Below are 27,109 nucleotides of genomic sequence, written 5' to 3'. Positions count from 1 at the left end.
GAGGTCTGGCTGGTGCAGCCAACAATGGCTTGAGGACCCAACTTTGGCAAAGACGTGTTGTCAAGAGTCTTTCTAAAATGTGATCTCACACGTGTTTGTGTGGAGCCATAAGAAATTGAAGGATTGAGACTGTGATTTTCGGCACCCATCCTTTCCACCAATTATGTGGCAGAGACTTTCCCATTTACAGAATCCAGCCAAGGGAAGATGGAGTCTACGCAGAACACTGTTGGTAAATGGGAGGTCTCTGCGGCTGCGCTGCCACAAGCTTTGAACAAACACACGTGAAAAATGTACTAGATTCTAAATCCTTGGATGCTTAAGAGCTCATCTGGCTCTTTAGAATCAGACACAAAAATCAATGACACATGTCTTTGAAGAAATGAAAGCCAAAAAAAAAAACACTTTTAGCTTTGCCAAGTGAAGATTTTCCTGAAGCGTTCCCCGGAATGAGGTTGGTGTGGAGCATTCTTAAGTGAGCTGTTAAGCCCTGGTGCAATAGAAATAGTTGTGACTTCGTGGCTGGTGACGGGGATTCCACTCATTTCTGTCCCTCTGCCCTCCCTCCATTCTGTGTGATGACTAAATGGCCTCTAATAAATCCTATCGGTTTACGAGACCTGGTCAGTGTAAACATCACTTACCAGCGCCATTAACACGTTAATGCCTTTTGGGTGGGTTGTGAAGAAAAAGGAATAAAATTCCTAAGGGTAAGGGATGTACTTCCAAGGACTGAATTGTCTCCCTTTGGAATGCATATGTTGAAACCCTGGACTCCAGGTATTTGGAGATGGGACCTTTGGGAGGTAATTAGGTTTAGATGAGGTCATGAGGAGACAGTTTTCATGATGGGATTAGTGCCCTTATGGAAAGAGACGGGGGCGCCTGGGTGGCTCAGTCCGTTAAGTGACTGACTTCGGCTCAGGTCATGATCTCACGGTCCGTTAGTTGGAGCCCCTGCGTCTGTGCCCACAGCTGAGAGCCTGGAGCCTGCTTCAGATTCTGGGTCTCCCTCTCTTCCTGACCCTCCCCACTCTCACTCTGTCACCCTCTCTCTCAAAAATTAAAAAAAAAAAAAAAAAAACATTAAAAAAAGAGAGAGAGAGAGAGACACCAAAGAGCTTGATTCTTCCCTCTTTCTCTCCACCTGCCTGCACAGAGCAAAGACCATATGAGGACACAGCAAGGAGACAATTTTCTGCACCTCCAAGACAGAAGCCCCAGCAGACACTGAGCCTGCGGGACTTCCAGACCCCAGCACTGTGAGAAATAAGCCACCCAGTCTTAAGTTCTGGAAAGCAGCCACCTTGAATAAGACATGTCATATAGTGGAAAGGGATAAAATTTAGCACCAGAAAACCTGTGTCAACTCTTGTCCTTGCTTACCCTCTTTGTGTCTCAGTTTCCTTATCTATAGAATGGGGAACTAGAAGTCCCTTCACTCCCCATATCACAAGGTCATGGTGAGAATCCAGCGAGACGAGGTTTGTAAACTGCCAACAGAATTGCTCTTCTGTTGGAGGTCTTTAATGATGTTTTGCTGGGAATCTGCCACTAAAATTGAAATCCAAAAATTGCTTAGGCAAAAGAAGTAAAAATATGGGAAATGGGAAAAGAGGTAGGTTAAGAGCTCTACTTTTTTTTTTTTTTTTTTTTAAGTGCTGGAGGGTTGAACTCATGCAAGCAAATTGTTTTAAGTGAATTTTTATGGCTTGGTTGTCTAAAAACAATCTGACATAGCTTTCAAACTCTTGTTTATTAGAACTCAAAATTCTTGTAATTCTACTTGTTTATGTTACGTGATTATTTTATATTTTATAGTGTTTATAGCTTATATTATATGGCATTTTCTATGACACTGATATACAGAATCTGACAAATTGGCAAATAATTAGTTATATGAAAATATATACTGGATATGAAATACAGTAACTAAGATATAAATGACCTGAGGTTAAAAATGGTACCTGTTTTTCAGGATTGAACTTATCCTATGTTAGCACAAATGGCACCTGGTGGCAGTAGGTGATACTTAAGCCCAGCTCTTATGGACTTATTTTCTGGCTTTTTAGAAATATATATATTTTTTATTTTAGAGCAGATTTAGATTTATAGAAAAATAGTGAAGCTAGGACACAGAGTTCCTATAAACTCCATACCTAGTTCCCTCTATTGTTAATGTCTGTCACAACAAATGAACCAACATGGATACATTATTATTAACTAGAGTCCATACTTTATTCAAAAGTCCTTAGTTTTCATCTGTTGCTCCTTTTTGGTTCCAGGGTCCCATCCAGGACTCCACGGTGCATTCAGCTGTCATGTTTCTTTTAAGCCCCTCTTGGCTTCGATGGTTTCCCAGACTTTCCTTGTTTTTGATAACCTTGATGATTTTAAGGAGTATTGGTCAGGTATTTTGTAGAATAGCACTCTGTTTGGTTTGTCTGATGTTTTGCTCATGGTTGGACTGAGGTTATGAGCTTTGGGGAGGAAGATTTATAGACACTACTTAAATTTGGGGATATTCCAGTAGAGTCAGACAGTTCTCTGGCACAAGGAAAAATCTTTTTGGCCTGAAGCAGCATGGTCCACGGTGGATATCTCACAACTGGGAAAGTGCTGAAAATACAAAGAGAATTTTCCAGCAAAGTTTAGTAGGCTTAACTAATCCTAGGATGCCACAGATTGCCACAGGTCTCTTCATTATGTTAAATCCTTTCTTTCTGAAGATTTTCAACACAGTCTCCTGTAGTATGCTTTTTCTGTTTTGTTTTGTTTTGTTGGGGGGAAAGACTTTCAGTTTTGTAATAGAATTTAACTTGAAAACAGTGTTTATTTGAGAGAAATCCTCTTATAGGCAATGTCAGTGAACTACCTTAGATATCTGAAACTCCATGTTATCCCAAACATAAATGCATGAATGAGAACATGGGGTCTATGTGCTGGAAAGAACCCTGTAACCCTGCTTCTCACAAACATTCCTTCCAGTGGAAGGGTCAAATTAATGAAGTCTCCCACACCACGAACCTGGGACATGATTTAAAAATGGAATGGAAAATACAGTCTCTAGACGCAGGTCATACCGGGACAGGCTGATAGTATACAACCCAGGACAACCAAGTCTGAATTTGAATCCAAGAAATTGCAGGGATCCTGAAATACTCCTCCCAAGAATTAACTACTCTATTTAATTTTCTACAAGGGCTATGCTGTTAGTAAAAGGTAAAACAATTTTCCGAATATAGAAAAAAACATAAACATTATGTAACACACATGCATATGTTCTGTCTGTAGTTTGGTTTTTATAGTTGACAAACACACCTTGATGTATGTGTGAGTGTTTTGTGACTCAATCTCCTTATAACCCCAGTGTAATCATTGTAATGATTCTGTTCTGTGCAGTTGAAACAATAATAGCTTATATTTATTCACAGCCTATCTGTGCTTTACATATTTTATCTCATTTAATCTTATCTAGATACTCATTGTCCTCTTCTATAAAGAAGGAAATCAAGGGCGCCTGGGTGGCTCAGTCGGTTAAGCGTCCGACTTCAGCTCAGGTCACGATCTCACGGTCCGTGAGTTCGAGCCCCGCGTCGGGCTCTGGGCTGATGGCTCAGAGCCTGGAGCCTGCTTCCGATTCTGTGTCTCCCTCTCTCTCTGCCCCTCCCCTGTTCATGCTCTGTCTCTCTCTGTCTCAAAAATAAACGTTAAAAAAAAAAAATTTAAGAAGGAAATCAAGACTTAGAGACGTTAAGTATCCTGTCTAAAGGTACACAGAGAAAAGTCAGGATTTGAATTCAAGGCAAGGATTGTTTGGATCTGAAGTCTCAGGTCCTACTGGGCTAAACTACCTCTGGGTCACTGAGTTTATTTCAAAATGCCTTCTGTGAGAGCAAGGACCGTATCTCTTCTTAATAGATGGGGTCTCACAATTCCATTCATATGGCACAGGTGTAGTAGTATTTGCAAACAAGGAAGAGGAGGATGTATTATTACTACTGATTGTCACTGTCAAGGTAAAAAAAAAAAAAAAAAAAACAACAACTCTCATCTCCTAATTGACTCCCAGGCCAATAGTAAGATAAGAGAAGTCCAGCCACTCAGCAGCCTTGTCACCCGGAACTAGAGCTACAGTGGCTCAAATATCCATGTCCTAAAATACAGAAAATTCGAGGTACAGGAAGGCCAACAGATCAGGAGATGATTGCCATTGAGAAGATAGGTTGTGATAGTTTCCAAGAGAAGGGGACATGCCACATGTTGGGGGCCACACTGGGAAGCACCAGGGTCAGTCAGGAGGCAGAGGAAGTGGGGGCGAACTGTGGGCAAGAGCCTTTGTTTTGGTTTCTGTGGGAAGGAAGAAGCAAGGCAGGGTGGACACTCTGGGGACTGGCTCATGTGAATAACTTCAGCAGGCTCTGGGGCTGTGCCTAGCTGTCTGGTACCTAGCCCTGGCGTGGTTAGGGCAGGTGGAGTGTGAGAGCCCAATAAAGGAGGTGGGTTGCAGTGTGGACTCTGGACTGTTTGGCTTGTATTTGAAAAGCACTCACGGACAAGTTGTTTACTATTTCTAGGAATTGGCTAACCTTAGGAGGTAGAGTCCCCTTAAGGTCAGTAAGACCCCCAAATGTCAAAATGTTTGAATACAGAAAATAAAAACATTGTTGATAGACTCCAGCTACGAGGCTTTCTGGCCATTCTAAATTGGGAAAGGCATATGAATGTACCCATAAGCCAGGCAGAAGTATCCAAGAGCTAATTTAGCTGAAAACAATAGAGATGGGTCGTAATGCCGTCATATGTAGAGGGAGAAGAAAACAAAACCAATGAAAGCTGGAAAATAACCTGGGCCTAGATTATCTGGGCTACCTTAAAAAACTTGTCACAAGTTAGTGCTTCATAAGAGAGCACACAAAACTTAGTGTCCATCAGGCATTAGGCATTAGAGGGTAGAATTGCAACTACTTCTCTTATCCAAATCATTAACAAGCAACATTCTGCACTCTAGTATATGTCGTTTTTCTCTCTCTCTCCCTCCCTCCCTTCCACCTTCCTCTCCCTCTCTTCCATAAACACATAGCAATAGTTTGCCTAAATGTGAGCTCATCTGTGAGACACTACCCATCCGTCCCCCTAACACACACCATATCACACACTGTTAAGAGTCTGTGTTTAGTGGGCCCACGTTGGCAGAAATGGGCCTTTTTGTTTTTCTCGAAAGCTACAGTAAGAAATACATAACACAAAGTAGACTCTGACCTGCGTCTTTGGCCTCACAGATTCCTTAATACCAGAAGCAGTATTTTCAAGCCCAACAGTGCTGTTTACTCCAGGAAGAGTTTTCTTCATAATCACGGGAAAATCAAAAACCACACTATCTCAAGTTGCGGCAAACACTTTATTCTCCTCATTAACGTCTCAAAACTGTCAGAAGCCAAAGCTTGAAAAAGCCCTACGGCAATAAATGTGAATGTTTTACAAAGAGAAGAATGAGATTGCAAGAGGTTATGTTTCTGTTCGCCGTATTTTTGAGTATTTTTCCTTGGCGAAGTCCTCAACCAAATTCGAATACATCAGACACAGTGCCGATAGAAGTAAAAGAAGTAATCTGTAAAGAATATCCCAGCAAAATAAGGATCCGTTGAACAGTCAGCTAAATCCTGTCAGAACAGAAGAAAAAAGGAGAATGACTAATGTAAGAATCAGTTAAAGTAATTGACTGACTGAATTGAATTGATCAATGGATTGATTTAATGGTCTGTTTCTTTCTCACCGGAAAAGAAAAAGGAAAAGGGGGGAAAAAAAGAAAGAAAGCTTACCGGTGCAGCTACACGGAAGTGGTATGTGCTGTCAAAGAATGGGGCTACAGGGAGGCTCCAAATGTGCTGATAGCCCTAAATAATGAATGAAAGAGAGATCCATTTCATAACCACATTTTACACTCAGTTGGAAAGACTATAGTCTGAGAAAGCATTTCCTTGACTACTCTAGGAAAGGTATCCGTGACAACAGCTTTTGATAGGAGTCGCTAAAACAGTCTGCAGTTTCTGAAGGACACATGGAGGATGCTGAGCAAAGCCCTGTGACCAGGGTCAGCCAGCAAGGAGAAACAGCGGCATTTGGCTCGCGGCATCCCTCTCCTGGTGGGGAACAGAGGCTGTGCCGCAATTCTAGACACACTTCTGGAACAGGGACGGAATGCCCAGGGGCTGGAAAACATTACCTGTGTCATCTCCTGGGAGACCTCTTGGTGGCTTTGTATCCCTTTGGCTTCCCTTTTACTATGGAAACATATATTTCCAAGGGTGAAATTGCATTGGAAGACTATCAATGGTTCTGTTGTGCTTCAAGAGACAAAGGAGAGAAAGGGCAAATGGAAAGCAGTTACCAGCTCCACTAGGCGATACCTTGATAAAAAGAGGTGCGAATGGGAACGTAACTTGGAAATCCATTCAAAGTTTCCTGCAGGCATTTTATTACACAAAGCTCATCAATGCCAATATGCCCATTCCCATCTCATTATTACAGAAAGAAACTCAGTCTCAGATGATTACTGTCATGGACTTAATGTTTGTGTTCCCCTCCCCCAAATCCATATGCTGAAATCCCAACTTCCAAAGTGATGTGTTAGGCAGTAGAGTCTATGGGAAGTGATTAGGTCTTGAGCATGGAGCCTTCATGGGTGGGATTACTGATCTTATCGAAAGGACCTCAGAGAGCTCTCTTGTTCCTTTGCTATATGGACACAGTGAGAAGATGGCCTTCTATGAAACAGGAAGCAGACCCTCACCAGAGGCCAAATCTGCCAGTGCCTTGATATGGGACTCCCCAACCTCCAGAAGGGTGGAAAATAAGTGTTTGTTAAGGCACTCAGTCTATGGTATTTCTGTTATAGCAGCCTGAATTGACCAAAACAACTACTGGGGTAGCATATGATATTCCCTAAGATCTAATCTCATGACTTAAATCACCCTAGCATCAGAAGTTCTTATCCCCACAGATTAGAAAATACTTTTTGAAGATATCCATTCTCTTTTCTCTGGCAACTGAATGTGCATCTACCTGAAGTTTCCAGGATTTCAGATTCTACACACCCCTGATCTGAGGAGATAGTGTTTGAAGCAGCAAGGTGCACAAACACAGGAAGGGATGTGGGGGTGAGCCCCATTAGAATTTACCTCCCTTAAAAGCTATCAGAGTAGAAGTCCTGCCAGAAAGAATGACTCTTCTCTGGAGGTTAGCCCATTAATTATCATCAAGAGGCTGAGATCCATCTGTCCTTGGAAATGATCTTATTGCACAAGTGGGACAACCTACGATCTCAGTTGAGTATGTGTGTTATTTTTAAATCACACATATTGGACAAATGGCTCTTCACCTAAAAAGCCTGATTTAGTGGCTCAAGATGGTTTTCTGCCACTTCAGGGGACATACCGTGTCAGCTTACTTCCTGCCATTGAAGCTAGGAATGAAGGAGGAAATGCTATTCCAGGCTACTCAGGGGGTGCTAGAAAACAGTACATTTAGCTCTTGCTCTGCATGAAATGTGATGGGCTCTGAGTCACGAAACACTTGCTGCTTGAAACAAACCTTTCCAAGGCAAGCCGTTGGGTTGAGTGTCATGAACTCAGTGTAGGAGCAAAGTTGAGGAGGGAAGAGGTATGAAGCCCAAGTGAAACAGAAGAAGGGACAGATGGAGGAGGAGTAACAGAGCTGGGAAAGCAGAGAGGGAGCGTGGAGGACAGAGAAAAGGAAAAGAGAGGCAGAAAACAAAGGGGAGAAGAGAGGAAATGTGGAGAGGGGGGAGAAAAGGAGAGACTATAATCAAGAGACGCAAAATAAAAACCATCTATCTTCCTGATGAGCAGCTCATTGCATAATTTGAATGAAGTGGGTCGAAAGTCTTAGAAGTACCATAGTTATTTTAAATATTTGGTACGAATAGATTAAATTAGAGCTTTGTGATTTTGAAGGAAAGGTACTGATAATAAAAGCTACAATTGAGGCGCCTGGGTGGCTCAAGTTGGTTAAGCGTCCGACTCTCGCATTTGGCAGAGGTCATGATCTCACGCTTTTGTGAGTCTGAGCCCCACATCTGTGATGCCACCACAGAGCCTGCCTGGGATTCTCTCTCTCTCCCTCCCTCTCTGCCCCTCCTCCACTCACACTGTCTCTCTCTCAAACAAAATAAAATAACTTACAATTTTTATATAAAAAAAAGAGCTATCATTTATTAAGTGTCTCATATGTGCCAGGAAAGGGCAACGTTTTTACATCTCTCATCTCACTGGGAAGGCAGGAAAGTGATGGTTTAAAGGATGGGCTGAGTTTGAAACCCAACTCTACCATTTACTGTCTGCGAGTTTCAGGACAAGTGTGTTTGACCTCCCTAGACCTAAGTGTTCCCATCTGAAAAATATAAACTAGAAGAGAAATACCTAACTCAGAGGGTTATTGTGAGGATTATATGACCCACTATTAAAGTGTAGAGTGTGTGGCATAGGCTCTGTGCTCAGCAAATGGTAGTTCTTAATTTCACTGTTCTTAACAGCGGTTCCCACAGCAGCTCTACTTGTTCCGGTCTTATTTCAAACTTGTTTTACAGACAAAAACAACTCAGAGAGGATAAGTAGTTTCTCCAAGGTTACAGAATTAGTAAGTGGCAGAGACAAAATCTGAACCCTGGTCTGCCCAACTCCAAACTCTGACTCCTTGAACTCCCCTGGGGAGAGGGGGTGGTGTCGGCCTCAGCATTGCTACCAGCGACTCTCCCAACTGCCCAGCCCCCCAACCCGGGGACTGTGCTATTACTCTTGCTCCTACCCTAATTCAAAGGGACACAGTGGGGGGGGGGGGGGGGGCGGGGGGGGGGAGTCTGCAACTTGAGAGCATCAAACCCAAAACTGCTCCCATTTTACAGGTGCTGAGTGTGAATCCTTAGGGTCTTTCCATTCACTGGAGGAGCCTGGAAGATCCCAGCCTTCATTTTGAAAACTCCCTAGAGCTGGCCCACCTCTCAAGCCAACTACCATCCGCCGGCATGGACTGATAACTTCCCACCTTCTAACTTACTGATCAACTGTGAAGTAAGTTCAGACTTCCTGTTCAGATAATGATAGAAGCGGAACTGTTTTCTACAGTTATGCACTTACTTGATTTCCAGAGAGAATTTGACATTGGCAGGTGTGTGCTTATTAACAGGAATATTGTAATTGTAGTTTCCAGAGCTAATTATGGAAAAAAATAAAACCACAAATCAAAATACACAGGAAAGGCTTCAAAAGGCTTTTGTTACTCATTAAATACTATGTGAACTGTGAAATGCTCTATAACAAACACAGAAAATCAAATTTAGCACAGGAGAGTTCTACGTTTTCCAGAGATGTACCTGTCAAATTTCAAAGTGATCTCTTTTAGGTCTTAATATATAAAATATACCACAGAGATTTACGGTTTGTTAGAACACACAGACAAAATGACGGGAAGCCAAATCCCAGGCCAAATGCATAAAACTGAGCACACCGGAAATGACTCCAGTCCCTGTTAAGGAGACACAGATTTCGGAAGACAAATGAGGCAAAGGCAAACTAACAATCCCTCTGGAAAGGAGGACTGGAAATAATGAATACCAGCTTTTCTATCCTGAATCGCTCCCTTTTCGGCAACATTAGCAGGAAATACCATGCACGTTCAGAACTTGAATCAACTAGTGTTATTATAGTCTGAATCACCATTTCATAAGGGAGAAAACTGCACCACAGAAGGACTTATACAGAGACACGCCCCCAACCCCCCGACCCCCACCCCCCCATACACACATCCCCTTTAAGAGAGATACTTGGGAGAAAGCGGGACTTCCTGGGACTCATACTGGAATGAAAACCCCAGCAGAAAAGCATATTATATCTAACACAAATTCTTATGTCCGGGCCATACCTTGAATTATATGGAGAAACAAAACCAGGTAAGTTGGAAAAAGAGCCAGGGTCATTTTAGATTCTCTTTAATAACACTAAAGTAGGTTGTTAAAAATGAGGAAGCAGTTGTTAAAACTGATCTGAATTGAGATCAGGAGAGCCTTGTTCTACCAGAGGAAGCTTAGATAAATGGAATTTACTTCCTACCACATGCCCCCCAGCATCTGCATGCAGTAGTATCTCACAGATGAGAAATGGACACTCAGGGGGAATGAACTTACCTTGTCAAAGTTCTGGTATTTGAACCCGAATCACCCTACTCTTCTTCATTATGTCACCCTAACATAGTAATTAATGTCTGTCTCTGAATTGTTTAAGCTCACTGAAGCTCAGGTTCCTTAATGGCAGAATGGGGATCAACTAGACCAACCTCATAGGGACTTTGTGAGAATTCGATGACATAACGAATGTCAAAGCCATAAACAAATCATAATGCACCAGACAACTTATTTTTAAAGCTCAGTATAATCAAGCCTGAAGCCTGAAGCCTACATTACATTAGGTTGAAAAAAGCAATAAGGCTGAGAATGCAAAGGATTTGTGACACCAGTTCCAAATACAGGGCCTTGCCTTTAACCTAGCAGTTACCCAGTAGATATTTATCAAAGAAAGAAAATTACCTGCCCACTCTTAATGCCTTCAACTTGCATATTGTGCTTTCTGAAGCTACTTGTACTCTATGCTCCTAAATGCGTCATTACCTTACGGCACACGACAGACATGGATGTTGCTGATAACTTTTTCAGTATCTGGATTTTTTTCCTCCTAACTGAAAAAGCTAAAATAAGCTATATTATTTAGCAATTAAAACAATGGTACTCCTTGTTATTAAAATGTGTAAATGTCAGCTCACTCATTACTTGGAGCCATCAGTAACAATGTCTTTCTTGTCTATAAAATTAACCAGCAGCTCTGGGCCTATGGTATGTGTCCTCAGAGAGTCAGCCACAGACCTGCCCTCTAAGCTTTTTGCCTTGGCTTTACCCATTAAAGTGGGAGACTGGAATCGTGGGAGCCTTGGTTTATTGATATTTGCTAATACCAACCATTTTATGATTCCCTCGTCCACCGTGTAACAAATGTGTTTTCACTTAAGGAGCAATGTAAGCACACATCGATTTTACCATGTAGTTCTAGCTTTCATTCCAGTCTCAGAAACCCAGAGCCCTGAGTAAATTCCAGAAACAATCGAGGTATAATGGGGAGGCTTACCCACCCGCACTGGTGGTCTCCATTGCAATACCGATGATCTATTACTTGCTGGATTTCCATAATCTGAATAGAACTAATGGTTGTGTCAATCCCTGAATTGAGAAGAAATAGAGAAAAGAAAGTAAACTCTTCTGCAGAGGACAGGAGTATTGTGCTCCAGCAAAGTCTCCAAATTACTGAATGTGAAATAAGAGTTTCCTAGATAAATGGGTTCCATTTGCATTCAAATGGAAAAAGAAGTAGAAGGGCAGGGAGAAGGCTTCTGTTGTTGTTGTTGTTATAGTAAATTTTAAGAAAACTAATAAAAATCCAGGTTCCAATAGGCAGCCTCATCACATCCAAAAGAATTTCTGGACCCTGGAAGTCCTACTAAATTGACATTTATTGAAAATGGAGAGTACAATATGAAATGCCATCTGGCCAATAAAGATGGCTTTTAAAAACTCAGAAAACAGAAAACAAGCTAAAAATACAGTTAGAATAGAAAAAAAAAGGCAGAGAGTTCAAATAAATTATTCAAATCCATGGAGATAAACCTCAACAGGTCCAGTAGTGAGAGACCAACTCTAATGTCTCCTTAATGGTTAGGTGGGCGTTGATTCTAAAAACATGATCCCTATGAGTGTTCTGGCAGGGTGCAGCCTTCATCCCTGTTCCTCACTCCAGTGATGCTTTTACAGCTTGTTGTTACTCTACCTGGCTCCACAAAGTCAAAGAATAGTCATGTAAATGTAAACTCACAGTCAGTCCCCCAGTCAGGGCTGGTTAGCGCATCTCTTGCCAGGAATGACATGCTTCTGTCTTCTGAAGAAGAAAATACTCTGTCAATCTTTAATGCTTGGTCAGGATGAGAAGAAACCTAGTAGGAGCCCCTCTTTGTCTCTGTCAGTTGAATGTTTCCCCTCACTTTCTCTCTCCCACCTTTCAACCCATCCAATCCCTACCCCATTTCTTACAGATCTAGCATATTCTCACCTTCTTCCAAGAAGCCATCTGTTTTGGGTTGATGTGTGTTCCCCAAATTCTTACGGTGAAGCCCTCACCCCTGAGAATATGACTGTATTTGGAAATAGGGCCTTTAAAGAGGCCGTGAAGTTAAAACGAAGCTGCTATGCTGGCCCTACTCTAATCTGACTGGTATCCCTCCCCATAGGAAGAGACACGCAGAGACACTAGGGGTGTGCAGAGACAAAAGACCTTGCAAGGACACAGCACAAAGGTGGTCATCTGTGAGTCTAGGACGGAGGCTTCAGAAGAAACTAGACCTCCTAACACCCTGATTTTGCACTTCTGGCCTCCAGAATTGTGAGCAAATAAATTTTGTGGTTTAAGTTGTCCAGTCTGTGGTTTTTTGTTATGGCGGCCCTAGCAGATCAGATCACTGCGGCCCACAGTCCCCTCCTTTCCAGTGTCATAGCATTACTACTGAACCATCTATATGGTGATTAATTAGTGATAGATCTGTCTCCACATCCAAAGCCTGTCATCTCTGTTTTATCATTTAACTCGTCTGTATTTTTGCCCTTTCTTGACAACTCCAGAATAGGGAACCTCTATTAAAATTCTTTGATTCCTCTGTAAGTCCTACCATAATATGATCCACACAGGAATAAAAGAACACTTAAAACTCAAGGTCAGGACTGTGCTGCAGCTGAAGAGAAGAGTCAGATCACTGGTGCAGGGCCAGAGCTCGCTTGTGAGGAAGGAAGTGGGGGAGTGGTTTTGACCCTGTCATAGCCAAAAAGTCATTTTAAAAGCAATTTTGGAAAGGTAACTACTGAGATGATTGTTGTTAAGGCTTTGGGGGAAAAAAACCCCAGATATCCTTAAAGTGAATAGTGAAAGCAATTATTTAGTGGGTTGCTAAACAAGCTTTTAAAAAGAATTTTAAAGTTTTTGCATTTTTTAATTTTGCTGATTTTTCTCAAGTATGTGTACTCTTTATTGTATTCCTTCATTTGCATTAAATAATATGTTTATATCTCTCTACACAGTTTTGGGGAAAACACAGACAGTAACCTCAATTAGGAAGAGACATAAGTTAATACAATGTGTGCTACTCTCAGGAAGAAAAGAGAGACAAGATCTATTCAACTTTCTGCATGGAATTTCAGGATAGAAAGCAAACGCAAGAGTGCACGTTACTTGGGGGCCATCACTCCTAAGTAAATCTGCCCTGGTTAGTACTTCTTACACTAGGCACACAGGCTTGTTTGCCTGTCAGCAAAACCAACCGTGAGCTTCTGGAACATCACACACATCCTGTGCACTGCCATAGCCCCAGGCAAGGCAATGCTGGGCTCTCCGCAGATGCTCAACAAATATTTGTGGGAGGATGGAAGGAAGAGAGGCAGGGAAAGAAGAAGAGCCAATCATATACCCTGTAGAAAAATGTTTCCTCTTACACACTCAAAGGGGAAATTGCCAGCGGATGGGTACAGACGATGCTGGGAATGGATATGGGAACCTGGGCTCCTTTGCCCCATTGGCAAACGGGAGTGAGATAGAACTTGAAGGAGAGGCAGATTTCCTCAGGATCTTGCCTAACATGATCCTTTTCATTAAGAAGAAATGGATCATGATACATGAGGATTTCCTAGAAAATTGAATATATATTTCCCTTTAGATATAAATATATGTGCTGCCTAAAAGGCCTCTAGATTTCTTGGATTCCAGCTATTTCAATAATAATTGTCAGTACATATCCCCTGCTATGAGTTTTGCTTATGACTGCTTCCACAGAAGGCTGTGAATTTATAAAGCAAATGAGGCATGAAAAGAAGGGGAAACCAGGGGTGCCTGGGTGGCTCAGTCGGTTAAGTGTCCGACTTCGGCTCAGGTCATGATCTCATGGTTCGTGAGTTCAAGCCTCACATTGGGCGCTGTGCTGACAGCTCAGATCCTGGAGCCTGTTTCAGATTCTGTGTCTCCCTTTCTCTCTCTGCCCCTCCCCTGCTCCTGCTCTGTCTTTCTCTGTCTCTCAAAAAATAAATAAATGTTAAAAAAATTTTTTTTTAAAAAGAAGAGGAAACCAGAACTTCTCCATCCTGTATGCTTTTATTCTTTACCTTTTTTTTTTTTTTTTTTTTTTACTTTCCCGCTGAATTTGCAGAAAAGGGCTCATTATAAATTTTGACAACAGAACTACTTCCACAGAAGCATGTTTTCAGGTTCCTGGACATAGAATCCTAAGATAGGATGTAGTATCTTATGGGATAACTGTATTTATTAAAACAGTAATTAAAAGGTAAGGTTGAGGAGAGATAATCTTGCAGATTAGAATTATGAAAATGGCAGGATTGGAAATAAATTTTAAATCTCCTATAAAACACCTCTAATTTCTCACCTCTCTGAGGCAAGACTATTGAATTCTGAAAGGCTGGTTATTGGAAAACCATAAATTCTCCTGTAGTCATATAGGGGTGACTCTCATTTTACAAATGCCTTCCAGTAATATTCACTATAAACTTAATATACACTCCTAGTGGTTTTCCCTGTAAAGTTGGAGATATATTTCACAATCGGTGGAAAAGATCTCCCAATAAACTAAATTAGAAACTTGTGGAGAGGAGAGATTTAAGGTGGTGTCCAACCAAAGCATATCCTCTTGTAGAATGTGTATATAGCATTACTTACAAAATTGTGCTCTATGGCTAAGTTCCAAAGCAGCATACCTTTTTCTTTCCTGATTGAACCAGACTCATGCCAAGAAAAAGTCAATGAGCCCAACCAATTGATGACTGAGTCCTTTAACACAGGGAACCATTTTATTGCAACCATTTGCTTTTCTCAGAGTACTGAACTCCAAAACAAAATAAGCAGGAATTCCCATGCCTTTTAGCTTCATGAGATTTTTTAAATCTTCACCAAAACTCTGTGGAATCCACAGATTTTTTTTCCTCACAAGCTCATTACTTTTTAATATCTAACTCTATTTAAATCTTTATCGGTTCCATAGATTAAAATCTAATCCCTCACACTCAGTTGGTGCCTCAGATTAGAAGCTCAATGTTCCAAAATACCCACTCTCCACATCCTGATTAGTCTTCCCCAAACCTTTCATAGTAAGTGGGAAGAGGAGATAAACTTTCTGACGACATTTTACACAATCAATTTAGGCCCAAAAGAAGAACAATAGCTTGTGCTCAGCATATCATAAAAATGTGATGGTAAACTGCTAGATATTACAATTCATCTTACAGAGTTATTCCAAATTGTTGTTTTTTTGGTTTTCCCTGAACCCTTGAATTTCTTTATTATTTTTATTCCTTAATTTTTATTATTTTTTATTACTTAAAAAATTTTTTTAATCTTTATTTATTTTTGAGAGACAGAGCACAAGTAGGGGAGGGGCAGAGAGAGAGAGGGAGACACAGAATCTGAAGCAGGCTCCAGGCTCTGAGCTGTCAGCACAGAGCCCAATGTGGGGCTCGAACCCACAAACCGTGAGATCATGACCTGAGCTGAAGTTAGATGCTTAATCAACTGAGCCACCCAGGTGCCCCGATTCCTTAATTTTTAATTAGTCTTCAATGCCTCAGAAACATCTGGTTGAAAGAATTTGCCTGGCTTTCTCCACTTTCAGATTTAGGAACCCCGGTGTTATACAGTGGTCAGGACAAAGGGGAAGGATGGACCAGCAGCAGAAGAGAAGAGGCTTTCTTTACACCCCCAGAAATACCCCACAACAGGGACATCTCAATGGCTATAGGCTAACCTGCGGGAGGCAGATGCCGAAGGGGCTTTCCAGAACCATAGAATGAATACTTTCTGATTCCTCTAAAGCTGATCCCGAGTACATGTACACACTGTGCCCAAATAAATGGACGCACAATGGTAGATGGGAAGGAACCCAGGACAAGGAGACAGAGGACTCAAATTCCAATTCCAACTTTGCCAGTAGCTTACTGCAGAACCTTAAGCAAGGTCCTGGGCCTCCATTTCATCAGCTGTAAAATGGGTAAGCTGGTATAAATCAGAGGTTTTCCTGACCTGGGGACTCTGGAACCCCAGGTGATGGCATAAAGTGGTCAGTGGGGTCTGTGGACTTGAAAAATAACAACTCTCCCACAGACGTGTACTATTTTTCAAGTATTCCTGTTGGACTAACAAAAATAATTTTTCTTTAATTTTATTTATTTATTTGTTTGTTTGTTTGTTTTTTCAATATATGAAATTTATTGTCAAATTGGTTTCCATACAACACCCAGTGCTCATCCCAAAAGGTGCCCTCCTCAATACCCATCACCCACCCTCCCCTCCCTCCCACCCCCCCATCAACCCTCAGTTTGTTCTCAGTCTTTAAGAGTCTCTTATGCTTTGGACTAACAAAAATCATTTGATTACAAGCTTAACTGAGTTTACAGTAACATTCTCCCTCTAGGTGTTTTCTCAGTCAAATGATCCTAAAAGAATAATGAATTAATAGTGGATTCTATGGGTCAAAAAGTTAGGGTGCCACTGGTGTACTGCCCTCTGACATTCTACGACTCGAAATCCCCCAAAGTGTGCGGCTTTCCTCAACAGGATAGTGAAGAGAACTGTGAAGTGAAGCGAAGAAAATCCTTTCCATCTTTCTCCAGCCGAAAGAGAGAAGAGGGAACAACTTTCCCAGTATATCAGGGAGCCTGGTAAGGCAGGACTTAAATTTCATTTTTATTTATTTATTTGAAAGACGCATCTCTTTTTTTAATGCCTATTTATTTTTGAGAGAGAGAGAGAGAGAGCACATGCAAGTGGGGGAGGGGCAGAGACAGGGGACGGACAGTAGTGAGCGTGATGTGGGGCTCGAGCCTACAAACCACGAGATCATGACCTGAGCCGAAGTCGGACACTCAACTGACTGAGCCACCCAGGTGCCCCTCAATTTTACTTTTAGCCAGACAACGCTGATAATTGTGTCTAGTAGAACACAGCCAGAGATTGTGGGGCAGACCTTCTTTTTTTAGGAGTCTCTTCAGTGTCTCCCACACTCATGAAATATAAGACCTGCAGATACCCCTGTTCCAGAGAAGAGAGCAATAAACCTTCATCTGGTTTGATAAGGCTTCTCTTCCCTCCATGTGAAGAGCTGGTTCCCACAGGAATGAGTTTGCTTAAGGGTCAAGAACCTTTTTGCAAATGAAGATTGGATCTGTCCATGACCTCTTCCTGTACAGGATCCGTTGTTACACGTCTCTCGTGGGTGAGGTAGTCTCTTCTGAGGACTGCTCTCAGAAAAGGACACCAGGTATATCCAAGGTGGACCCCGAGGTAAGAAAAGAGTTTACCGGCCACAAGTTTCCATGTGCTTTCACAAGAGATGAAGGCTTTGGGGGATTTTTGTAACCATACTGGATTTTTCCATGTTTGAAACTATGGAGAATAAGCTGACTCAAACGAATTCCTTTCACATCTTTGTGAAAGTAGTGATGCATCTTTGCCCTGTAGTGTTGCATCTCTTGCCAAGTTCAATCAAAAGTTGCTTTCATGGGAAAAATAGTGCAAGCATTGCCTTCTATGGGTGCAGGGAAAAACTCTCTATGTCTCACCTTCTTGTTGGAAAGAATGGGGATAATAACAGTGCCTGTCTTTTAGGTTGGTGAGGACTTGAATGGTTTACTCATGTAGATTACTTATGGCAGTGCTTTTGTATACATTACTACCTCATTACATGATAATGATAATGGCGGTGGTGACGGTGACAATGATTTGTACAAGTTATTTATTCAACTCTACGATATAAAATAATGTCAAAAGGAAAAAGAAATTACATTGCTGCCCCAAAACCTCAACCAGTGACCATATTTTACATGTCAGTCATTTGGACTGCTCAAAAATATTCTGGTTCATCTTCTAAGCGTATGTTAGGTCTGCACTTTATCAATTGTTTTTAAATTAGATATGACCTACGTCACTTGGTTTGGCCAATAAAGCGTAAGCAGAAGTGACATGTGTTATACCTAAGTTGGAAATTTAAGAGCCAGTGCACAATTTGCCTTTTCTCTTACCTACTGTTACAGAGGTGGTAGAAATATGTATTGAGATGGAGTCTCCATTAGTTGAGTTCCAAATGACATGATGAGCAAGAACCCTCTTTTGACCCATATTTGACATAGAAAGAGAATCAGCAATACATTTTTGCCACATTAAGTCACTGTAATGTGGAAGTTGTTGCTACAACATCCTGATATATAATCCCTACTAATATGTACGTATTGCTATTATCAGCATTATCATCATTATTATTTTATATACTTGTTGTGTGTATGCAGAAGATTTCCAAAATAATAATGAATTAGTATACATTTGGATGTACTACATTTGGTTTTATAGAGATAATTACACTTTTAGCCCTTACTCAAGTTTCCATAATGTTTTCAACATGAAAATTCTGTTACTCAAAAACATTCTGTGTGTGTGTGTGTGTGTGTGTGTGTGTGTGTGTCCCTAGAAGGTAGAAGATATTCTGAAAGTGGTTGTGATTTTCACTGACTGGCAGCTTACCCTGAACTCACTAGATTTCCAAAGCCCTTTACATTTTTCCCTACTTGGTTTGGGCAGAAAGCCCAGCTATGACATCATTTTATAAGTTCTAAGTGAGCCAGAAAATCTACCCAATCCACACATGATTACTTTACATGTTCTACTACTACTGTCTTTGCTAGCAATGGACAGATGAGACTTTTTCACTTGAATCAACCAAAATTTCATCCCTGGGTGGGGGACTTAATATTACAGATGACTGCAAGTTTGTGTATTTGTGTTTTTAAAGATCTTGCCACCTCAATAGGAAACGATTGTCTGGAACCATTAACAGATCATGCAAGTAAATATTTGCAAAGAAGAAAAAAAAAACAAAACACCTCAGGTTCAGAGCCCTGGCTGCTTCTCTTTGAACATCCTTTACCTGCCCACGGCCTCTGATGGAATTCCTCCTTGGAACGCCTTTGCACAAGACTTGAGAGGACTCTTCTCTTTCCCCAGATGGGGCAGCAGTAAGTCTCCTGACAAGGCAGAATCTCACAGAAAGTGATTTCTGGTACTCGGAAGGAGGACTGTGTGGTTGCCAGAGATGTATTAGGTGCTGCTGCAAAGTGTTGGGCAGAGCCGAGGGAAGCAACAAGGTTAACCTGAAAGGCTGGTTCTTTTGTTGACAATTCACATGAAACACGGGCTGGGTTTGAGAGCGAGGAATGTGAAAATCTTACCTGAGGGGGAGGCTGTGGGTGGCAGGGCTGGCTCCTGAGAGCTTGTGATGTTGCTGGAGGAAGAAAACAAAATGATTAATGAAGGAGGCCTTCAAGACTACTTCTCCCCAAAGGAAAGCAAGACCAGAACTCTCACCTCAGAGAGAGATTTGGGGCATGTCGGTCTTGATCTTTTAAGCTAAGGATGTAAAGGGAGACTATCGTCAAGGCACTGTTAAAAAAAAACAAAAGAAGAAGAAAGCATTATGTGACAGATTTGAGTTCATATATATCTCACACAACCAGCTGGCCAACGTTCTCACAGGCCACACAGATGGGGGGGGGGGGGGGGGGGAGGGGCAGCCATGGCTGACAGAAGCACCATGGAAACAGCACAGTTATGCTTCTCTGCCCTGGTGAGAGAAAACCCTCGTCTTCCTAGAGCAAAGAGGCTCCTGGGGTACTCTGCACCGATGGATTTTTCCAGCGAGCGGCCCCTTGGCCCTGGCAAGCTGCCTTAGCAGCGTCTGTCACCAGTGGAAGATTATAAGAGGAAGCTGTAAATCACTAGAGGCAGCCCTCTGCTCCTTGCAGGAAAAAGGCAGAGCAGAGTCCGCATCCCACTGGTGGAGGGCGTCCACACTGTGGCACTGGAAGATGAGAGGAGGCACAGATTTAATCAGCTGTAGATGCCAAACCCTTTGGCTGCGGCTCTGACATCTTCCGGCTGCCTGTCTTTTCAGAGCACAATACACCAAATTGGGGAGAGGAAGGAAAATAAATGCAATACAACCTTCATTTCCACACTGTGTGACTTCAAAATAATGACTATGTCCTTTTCCTCCAATGATCAGAACTTATATATTCAAATAGAAGCTTTTCTTAAAGGTTCTGAGCTTTGGGAAGCTATTCTTAACCATGCTCATGCATCCAAGCTCACTTAGCATTGTCTTCTTTGGGGGGTTCTGTAGCCCTCTCGCATGAGCCGCACCAGAAAGTCTGCCATGACATTACAATTCCACTGTGTGTGGGGTCTAACACAGGGTGCCCTCACTTGACATCCTGCCAGCTTGACTTCACACCTGGTTCCCTACATTGGCTCCTTGTTATATTTTCCCCCATCAAAGGTGGTGGTTTACCATTATTAAATAACACGCGAAGAAATGTGCCACACGTTGGGATTCTACTCATAAAGAAAACATTTCCAGAGTGTTCTTAGCAGTGGCTGGCACAACTGCCCAGCAGGCACAACCCTGACTGGGAAAAGTGGTGCTGAGTCCCAAAGATGCCATCAGACAGAAGCTGTTGTATCACCCTGGCAACTGCTTGCTGTGGTCCAGTCTGCCTTATTTGCTCTCCCGTATCCCCCACTCTCTATCTCCCTAGGACTAATCCTTAAATACTCTTTCTAATTTGTTTCTGGCATCTACTTCAATGCATGGCCCAGAGAACTTCTAGGATCAAAGGATGAAATGGACATATCTGCTCCTTTCTTTGGGGGCAAATTCTGGTTTTGACCCTTCTTGCCACCACGGGCCAGAAACAAGATAAAAGCCTAATAACCTCCCGATTTTGATCTTAGCAGTCAACAGTATTGGAATTCATAAGATAATTCTGATAAGCACATTTGAAAAGCAGTCTCTTTACATACTTCCTACAACCCTCCCATTGGGTTTTCATGGGAATCTGTATCTCTAGAGAATGCTAAATATGTCTGCTAAAGTAGACTCTCACACTCTCCTGCGTTGGGAATCCCAGCAGAAGAAGGCTCACTTAGGACCGTGAGAAAAGGACAACGGCTTCGAATGGGAATTCTGTCTCCTGGTGTCAAACACTTGGGGATGCTTCGTGCAGTGGGCTGTAGCAAGCGACAAGACGCTGAGGGGAGAGAAGGATACAGAGAGATTCACATCACCTTCTATAGCTAGGAAGCTATAGATCAAGGAACTAGATATACCTTGGCACCTTCCCTCACTTTGCTTCTGAAAACGACTGTCTCCCTTGAGACAAGACCCAAAGAGAGTCCTTTCCCACACTCACCAAGCATTTTTTGAGAGATAGATAAATACCCCTTTGGCCATGCAAATAGCCTAAGAACAAGAAGGCCCAGAGGACACAGGCAAGGTGACCAAGGCCCAAAGGCTGAGGGGCCATCACTGCATCAGCAGAGCCTACAGACCAGGGCCCTGAGGAAGACGCCCTGAATGCCACTGAGGGATGCCCCCGACTTCCTTGCACAGAGAGGATGGATTGCAGTCAAATCACCCACTGCTTGCACAGCAAATGCTTTTCCTTACTGTGTCTGCCTGCTTTAACTGCCTAGTAAATTTGGCTGCAATTTCAAAATATTGTACCTCTCGGGGTTATCTCATAGTCCCTTTGGTGTGAAGTCTTCACTGAAGAATCTAGAAGAACCCTAATAAATATGAGTGTCTGGGAAGAATACATTGTACCTGATTGCCCTCTCACAACATTACCCCAAGTAGACAGGAAAGAGAACGAAGAATTTGAGAGTTATTTGCGAGACTGAAAAAGACACACACACACACACACACAGGAAAGGCACAGTGAGTTGCTAAAAAGTATCAGTTAATTGCAAAAAAAAAAAATCCTTCCTCTCACATTTAAGTACAGAAAGCCTATGCTTTTTTCTAAAGAATATGAGTTTAAGAAGGGCATCCCTTGTTGGGATGAGCACTGGGTGTTGTATGGAAACCAATTTGGACAATAAATTTCATATTTAAAAAATTTTTTTAAATAAAAATAAAAAGGGCTCCCTTATCTCTAAGTTAAATCAAAGGTCAATGTTCAGTTAAAGAGCTCCTTGTCTTCAAAGTAAATAGGTCAGTCCCCAGTTCATATATGAGAAAAGGAAGATGGGAAGGATAAAAGAGCTTGACACAGCATAACACTGACGTTTTTCTTACCAAAAGGCCATCACAGCAATGAGAGTTATAACCAAGGTCTGGAAAATCCAGTTAGGACACAATTGTTTTTTTCCTGAAAAATAAACCTGTAAAAGAAGATTCAGTAAGGAGCAGTGATAAACCATCAATGCTAACTGGGAGAAGGACCCCTGAAGACTCGCTCCCAGCAGGGATCTTTGCTGCTTCCATGGGCTGGCCAGCTCTCTTCAACCTATATTTCCCTCCTCTCTGCCTCCTGAAAATGAAGTTCTTTCTAAGCCTGCCTCAGGCCTCTCCCTTTCCTTGACCCTCCAGGCTACAGTAAGCTCTCTTTTCCCTAGCACCCTGAATCCAGGACAAGTGTCTGTGCCGTTCATTTAGTGCTTATTCTTCAAGTTTTATGAGAGAAGAGGACCTATCAGACAAGATAGTGTCAGAACCCAGATGTTCATCTCTTTCACTAGAACACTTTTGAAAATAAAGTCTTCAAGAGACGATGGAATCAATTCCAATGGAAGAAGTTCAGGCACCATGACAAACCATGGAAAAGACTTGTATGGTGAGAGCTAGTGAGTACTCTTTAAATCGTACACGTCAATATTCAATTCTGCTACCTATTTCTTTTTCTTTTTTCTTCTTTTGTGCATGTGCACAAGTGGAGGAGGAGCAGATAGAGAGAGAGAGAGAAATTCTTAAGCAGACTCTATGACTAGGGTGGAGCCCAACACAGGTGGTGAGATCATGACCTGAGCTGAAATCAAGACTTGGATGCTTAACTGACTGAGCCACTGAGGCACCCCTTTGCTACCTATTTTTAAGGGCAGTTCTGGGCCTGTGTCTTATTTATTCTTATAAATTCATATTCATATTCATCATATATATTCATTAAGCACTATTGTGTATCGCATTATGGGGGGTCTAAAAATAAGTAAGTTATAGTTTCTAGGAAGTAAAGGAGACAAACCTCTAAGACTGATGCATTTTGGCATAAAACCTTGCATATAAGGAATGGGCCAAGAACTACAGAATAGAGAGCTCTGTAATTGCTGTTGAATCTGGCTGAAAAGATAGCAGAGGTTTTCTGCCCATTTTAATACAGTGCTCCTTAAATAGGAGCTTTTCTATGAATGCAGTAGAGAATATTAAGTTTGCTTCCTTCTGGAGGGTAGAGGGTAGAATCATACTTTTGGTTGGAAAAGAATTGAAGGATGGTGGTACTTAAATAGTTTGAAACTTGTCTGTATTTAAATTTCTTGGGTTGGTTATCTGAATCAATAAAATGTTCTTCAATGTTATATTAGGGTTGGGGGTGGGATTAATTATACAAGTTTTTAACAAATATACAAACTCTTAGGACTCTCGTAACTGAGTCACCCGTAAGGGCAGCTGGAAGCCACTCTGAATACTAAGAAGTGAATAGTTTCTACCATTCCTACATCTCACTGAAACTGTTCAGAGGATGTCCTAAAAATGTGCTGTACAGAGAAGGAACTCAATGAAATTTGTTGAATTGATTGTAATTAAACAGCATTAGGCTCAGGATAAGAGTTTCCCCTCCAACCTACTCCCCATGGCTGCTTAATTATTTTAAATCTCCATGCTTTTGCTCCAAATCCTTTGACCTAGTATAGGGAAATGACCTAAGACATGGAGTCGGGCTTGGAGTTGGGTCCTGAACAAGTCCTCTAAATGTCATTGATTCTCATTTCCTTCATCAATAAAATAGGAATGATAAAATAATACCTGCCAGCATTTCAGAGTTATTGGGTGGGTCCAACTAACAGTGCAATGGTTCTCAAATTTAGGTCTGCATGAGAATTATTACAGAATTTATTAAAAACCTAAAGGTCCTGGAAAAATCTGCTCAAAGGACTGAAGACCTTCCCATCTCACCACAACCATCAATACACAGCAGGGGTCACCCATCTACCTCTTGGAGGTAGAGAAAGAGAAGGAAGGAAGAGGAACACTAGATTGGAGGAGAGCTACTCAGGAGACCTCAATCTTCCTCCAGAACAAGTGCCACCATCGGCAGCTATGTGGAAGGCAAGGCAAGGCCCAGCCAGGCCTCTTACCATCTGCTAAGGTCCACCAACTGCTCACAACCAGCACTTTGCTCATTAACACAGCCACCCGTCCTAAGAGTAGCACATTCCACCCACACGCATGTGTTTCAGTGACCCAAGGATCATGGGGGCTCCAGGGAACAGAGGATATCTAGGCGTTGATGTCATGGAAGGGAAAGTCAACCTCAGAGAAATAGCCAAGACCTCATGCAAAGACAACACAAGGGAAGGAAAACATCCCCATTATTTGTACTTTATCAAGCTCCCTGGAAGACTCATAATATGCCGAAGTATGAGAACACTCAAGTTCTAATAAGAGTGAACACTTGCATAGTACTTATTATGTGCCATGTTGTCTTGTGAGTGCTTTATATATACTAATTTATTTACTGCTCAGATAATCCTCAACAACCCTCAGAGCAGGTACTGTTATCATCCCCATCTTACAGAGAAGGGAAAAAACGAAGCATAGGAAGGCTAAGTTCCTTACCCAAGATCACACAGTTAGTAAGTCATACAGCCAGGATTTAAACCAAAAAATATTTGGCTCCAGAATCTGTGCTCCTAACCACAATGCTATGTTGCCTCCCTTCTCCTGTCTGTAAAACAAAAGCACACTATACAACTTAGATGTTATTGTTATTATTCAAAAGGTTTTCATGGCCTACCAAGGGAATTCCATAACAGGTGGTCCAGGAAATTTGAACCTTACCTATATTTTCAGCCTTACCTCCTACTCTCCCCCCAGCCGACTCTCACCTAATCCTTCAATGAAGCCAGTGCTGGCCCCCAGATTTTACTTCTGCCAGCCTCTCTGGAACCTCTCCTATATCTAGCCAGAGCTTACTCCTCCTAGAAGGGCTGGCCCCATAATGCTCTGCAGCACTCGGAGCCTTTACAATATTTACCACATCCAGATACAACTGTTCTTGTATTGTTCTCCAATATTCCCTGGCCACCTAGAAATTCCTTCGGAGAAGAGGCTATATCTTACTCACTTTTTTCTGCCTCCCACTTACAACAGTGACTGCAAGAGGTCTCTGAGTTCAATGGGTGCTCTTCAATACCCACATAAATCCTCTACTCTGTGTCCACAAGCCAATCCCCTTCCCCACCCACATACCCAAGAGACCAAACTACTTAATGTGTTTAATTTAACAAAAAATGTTTTTAAGTTTTTTATTTAAGTAATCTCTACACCCAATGTGGGACTGGAACTCATGACTCTGAGATCAAGAGTCGCATGCTCTTCTGACTGAGCCAGCCAGGTGCCCCAATGTTTTTAATTTAGATTGTGAGCCTTCAGGGAAGATGATCAGACCTAGTTTTCCATTCATGTATTCATTTAACAAATACTGCTTGAGTACCTACTATGTGCCAGTCCCTGGGGAAGGCAGACATGGGGCCTGTTCTCATGAATCACACATTCTAGTTATTATTCTGACATAGCTGCAAAATAAAAGAAATTCCCCAAGTGCAGAGTGAGAGCTACAGAGGTTGCACATAACCGAATTGCACCAATCAGTGCCGCCATGGATGTAGGTACCATTTCCTCCATCCCATTGCAAACCGGTCAGTACAAACAGTACCCTTCCTACACAACATGTTTAATTGTTTGTGTTTATTGAGCAAACTGCTATGTGTTGGTCACTGTGGCTAAGGGCTTCACCTTCTTTAATCCTATCAACAATCTTTGCAAGATAGAGCCTATTATTATATTTATTTCTCAGTGCAATTCAGTAACTTGCCCAAGGACACTTCTACATATATATTTACCCATGTGTTTATGTTTATTTGTACACCAAGTAGCTTGTCAGCAACATAACATTTTTAGCAGTTTTTAGTAGAATATTAAACTCTTTCTGAATTCTTTTAAAAAAGGTCAATGCAGGGGCACCTGGGTGGCTCAGTCAGTTAAGCATCCAACTCTTGGTTTCAGCTCAGGTCATGATCTCACAGTTTGTGAGTTCAAGCCCCCTGTCTGGCTCTGTTCTGACGGTGAAGAGCCTGCTTAGGATTCTCTCCCTCTCTTTCTCTCTCTGCCCCTCCCCTACTCTCTCTCTCTTAAAATAAGTAAATAAACTTAAAAAAAAATAGGTCAATGCAGTAGAACATGAAGAATAGAGAGTAAATGGGGGCAATGGCCCAAACACCAGATCAGTCCTTAATAAGATATAGATTAAGGTCATGAATATCTTCCCAGGGAAGGGCCACCTGGGGAACACTGGTGGGTCAGAGGGAACAAGCTGGGTTTCATGGCATTTATGAATTGTACTAGGAAGGGAATAGTGCAGCTTCTCCCTTACTGACACTCCTCTTCATTGAAGAGGGTGTACTTTAAATCAATAAATGATTAGTCTTCACTTTTTAAGGTAAATGTTACCCTATTTGATGAAAGTTCTCTTTATTCATTAATAAAACCATCCCACTTTAACCTTTGCAAGAAAGTGAATACCTATTTCCCCATTTGCACATAGAGTACTAACTATCAAAAGGGAAAAGAGGGATTTAGGGGATTAATGGAAGTCCCCTTGGGATCTTCTGAAGCCATAGATAAGGAATGAGGTTGAGTTAAGGCATCCACACAGATCTTGCAGCCTAAGGCCATATGCATGTGGAAGCTGATGAATTTCACTTGATAGAGGCAATATATTAAAAAAAACAAACAAACAGCAGAATAGTATTTCTGAAATGAACATGTTCTGTACTTATTTCTCTAAACATCTTTTTGAAAAAACTATTAAAGGGGTAGTAATTACATACCTAAAGTGCATGAA

General features: G+C 41.8%; 2 protein-coding genes across 7 annotated transcripts in view; one reads left to right on the top strand and one right to left on the bottom strand.

Annotated features, from left to right (window-relative positions):
• The window catches only part of LOC132694076 (uncharacterized), a 225,942-nt gene extending 211,795 nt beyond the window's left edge, over positions 1-14,147 (top strand). For all 3 annotated transcript variants that reach the window (XR_013556709.2, XR_009617153.3, XR_013556711.2), the window contains 2 exons: positions 1,160-1,320; positions 12,350-14,147. The gene's annotated coding sequence lies outside the window, so the exon portion shown is untranslated. The remainder of the gene's footprint in view (positions 1-1,159; positions 1,321-12,349) is intronic.
• Positions 3,734-27,109, bottom strand: part of MYRFL (myelin regulatory factor like) — a 128,220-nt gene continuing 104,844 nt past the window's right edge. Inside the window, exons 16-25 of one of the 4 annotated variants that reach the window (XM_078449688.2) lie at positions 22,288-22,373; positions 19,518-19,559; positions 19,382-19,434; positions 19,081-19,257; positions 11,934-11,996; positions 11,197-11,284; positions 9,156-9,230; positions 6,227-6,347; positions 5,823-5,897; positions 3,734-5,663 (exon numbers count right to left, since the gene is read on the bottom strand). In XM_078449688.2, coding sequence (XP_078305814.1) covers positions 5,577-5,663; positions 5,823-5,897; positions 6,227-6,347; positions 9,156-9,230; positions 11,197-11,284; positions 11,934-11,996; positions 19,081-19,257; positions 19,382-19,434; positions 19,518-19,559; positions 22,288-22,373 — 867 coding nt within the window. In that variant the 3' untranslated portion in view covers positions 3,734-5,576. Of the gene's footprint in view, positions 5,664-5,822; positions 5,898-6,226; positions 6,348-9,155; positions 9,231-11,196; positions 11,285-11,933; positions 11,997-19,080; positions 19,261-19,381; positions 19,435-19,517; positions 19,593-22,287; positions 22,374-27,109 lie in introns of all 4 variants that reach the window. The other 3 variants (XM_078449685.2, XM_078449686.2, XM_078449687.2) reach the window with 3 other exon arrangements.

This window comes from Panthera onca, chromosome B4 (genome assembly GCF_046562875.1).
Source record: "Panthera onca isolate mPanOnc1 chromosome B4, mPanOnc1 haplotype 2, whole genome shotgun sequence".
In the NCBI taxonomy this organism is placed as follows: domain Eukaryota; kingdom Metazoa; phylum Chordata; class Mammalia; order Carnivora; family Felidae; genus Panthera; species Panthera onca.
The sequence above is the reverse complement of the archived record's forward strand: the minus strand, read 5'-3'. Positions and strand labels throughout refer to the sequence as shown.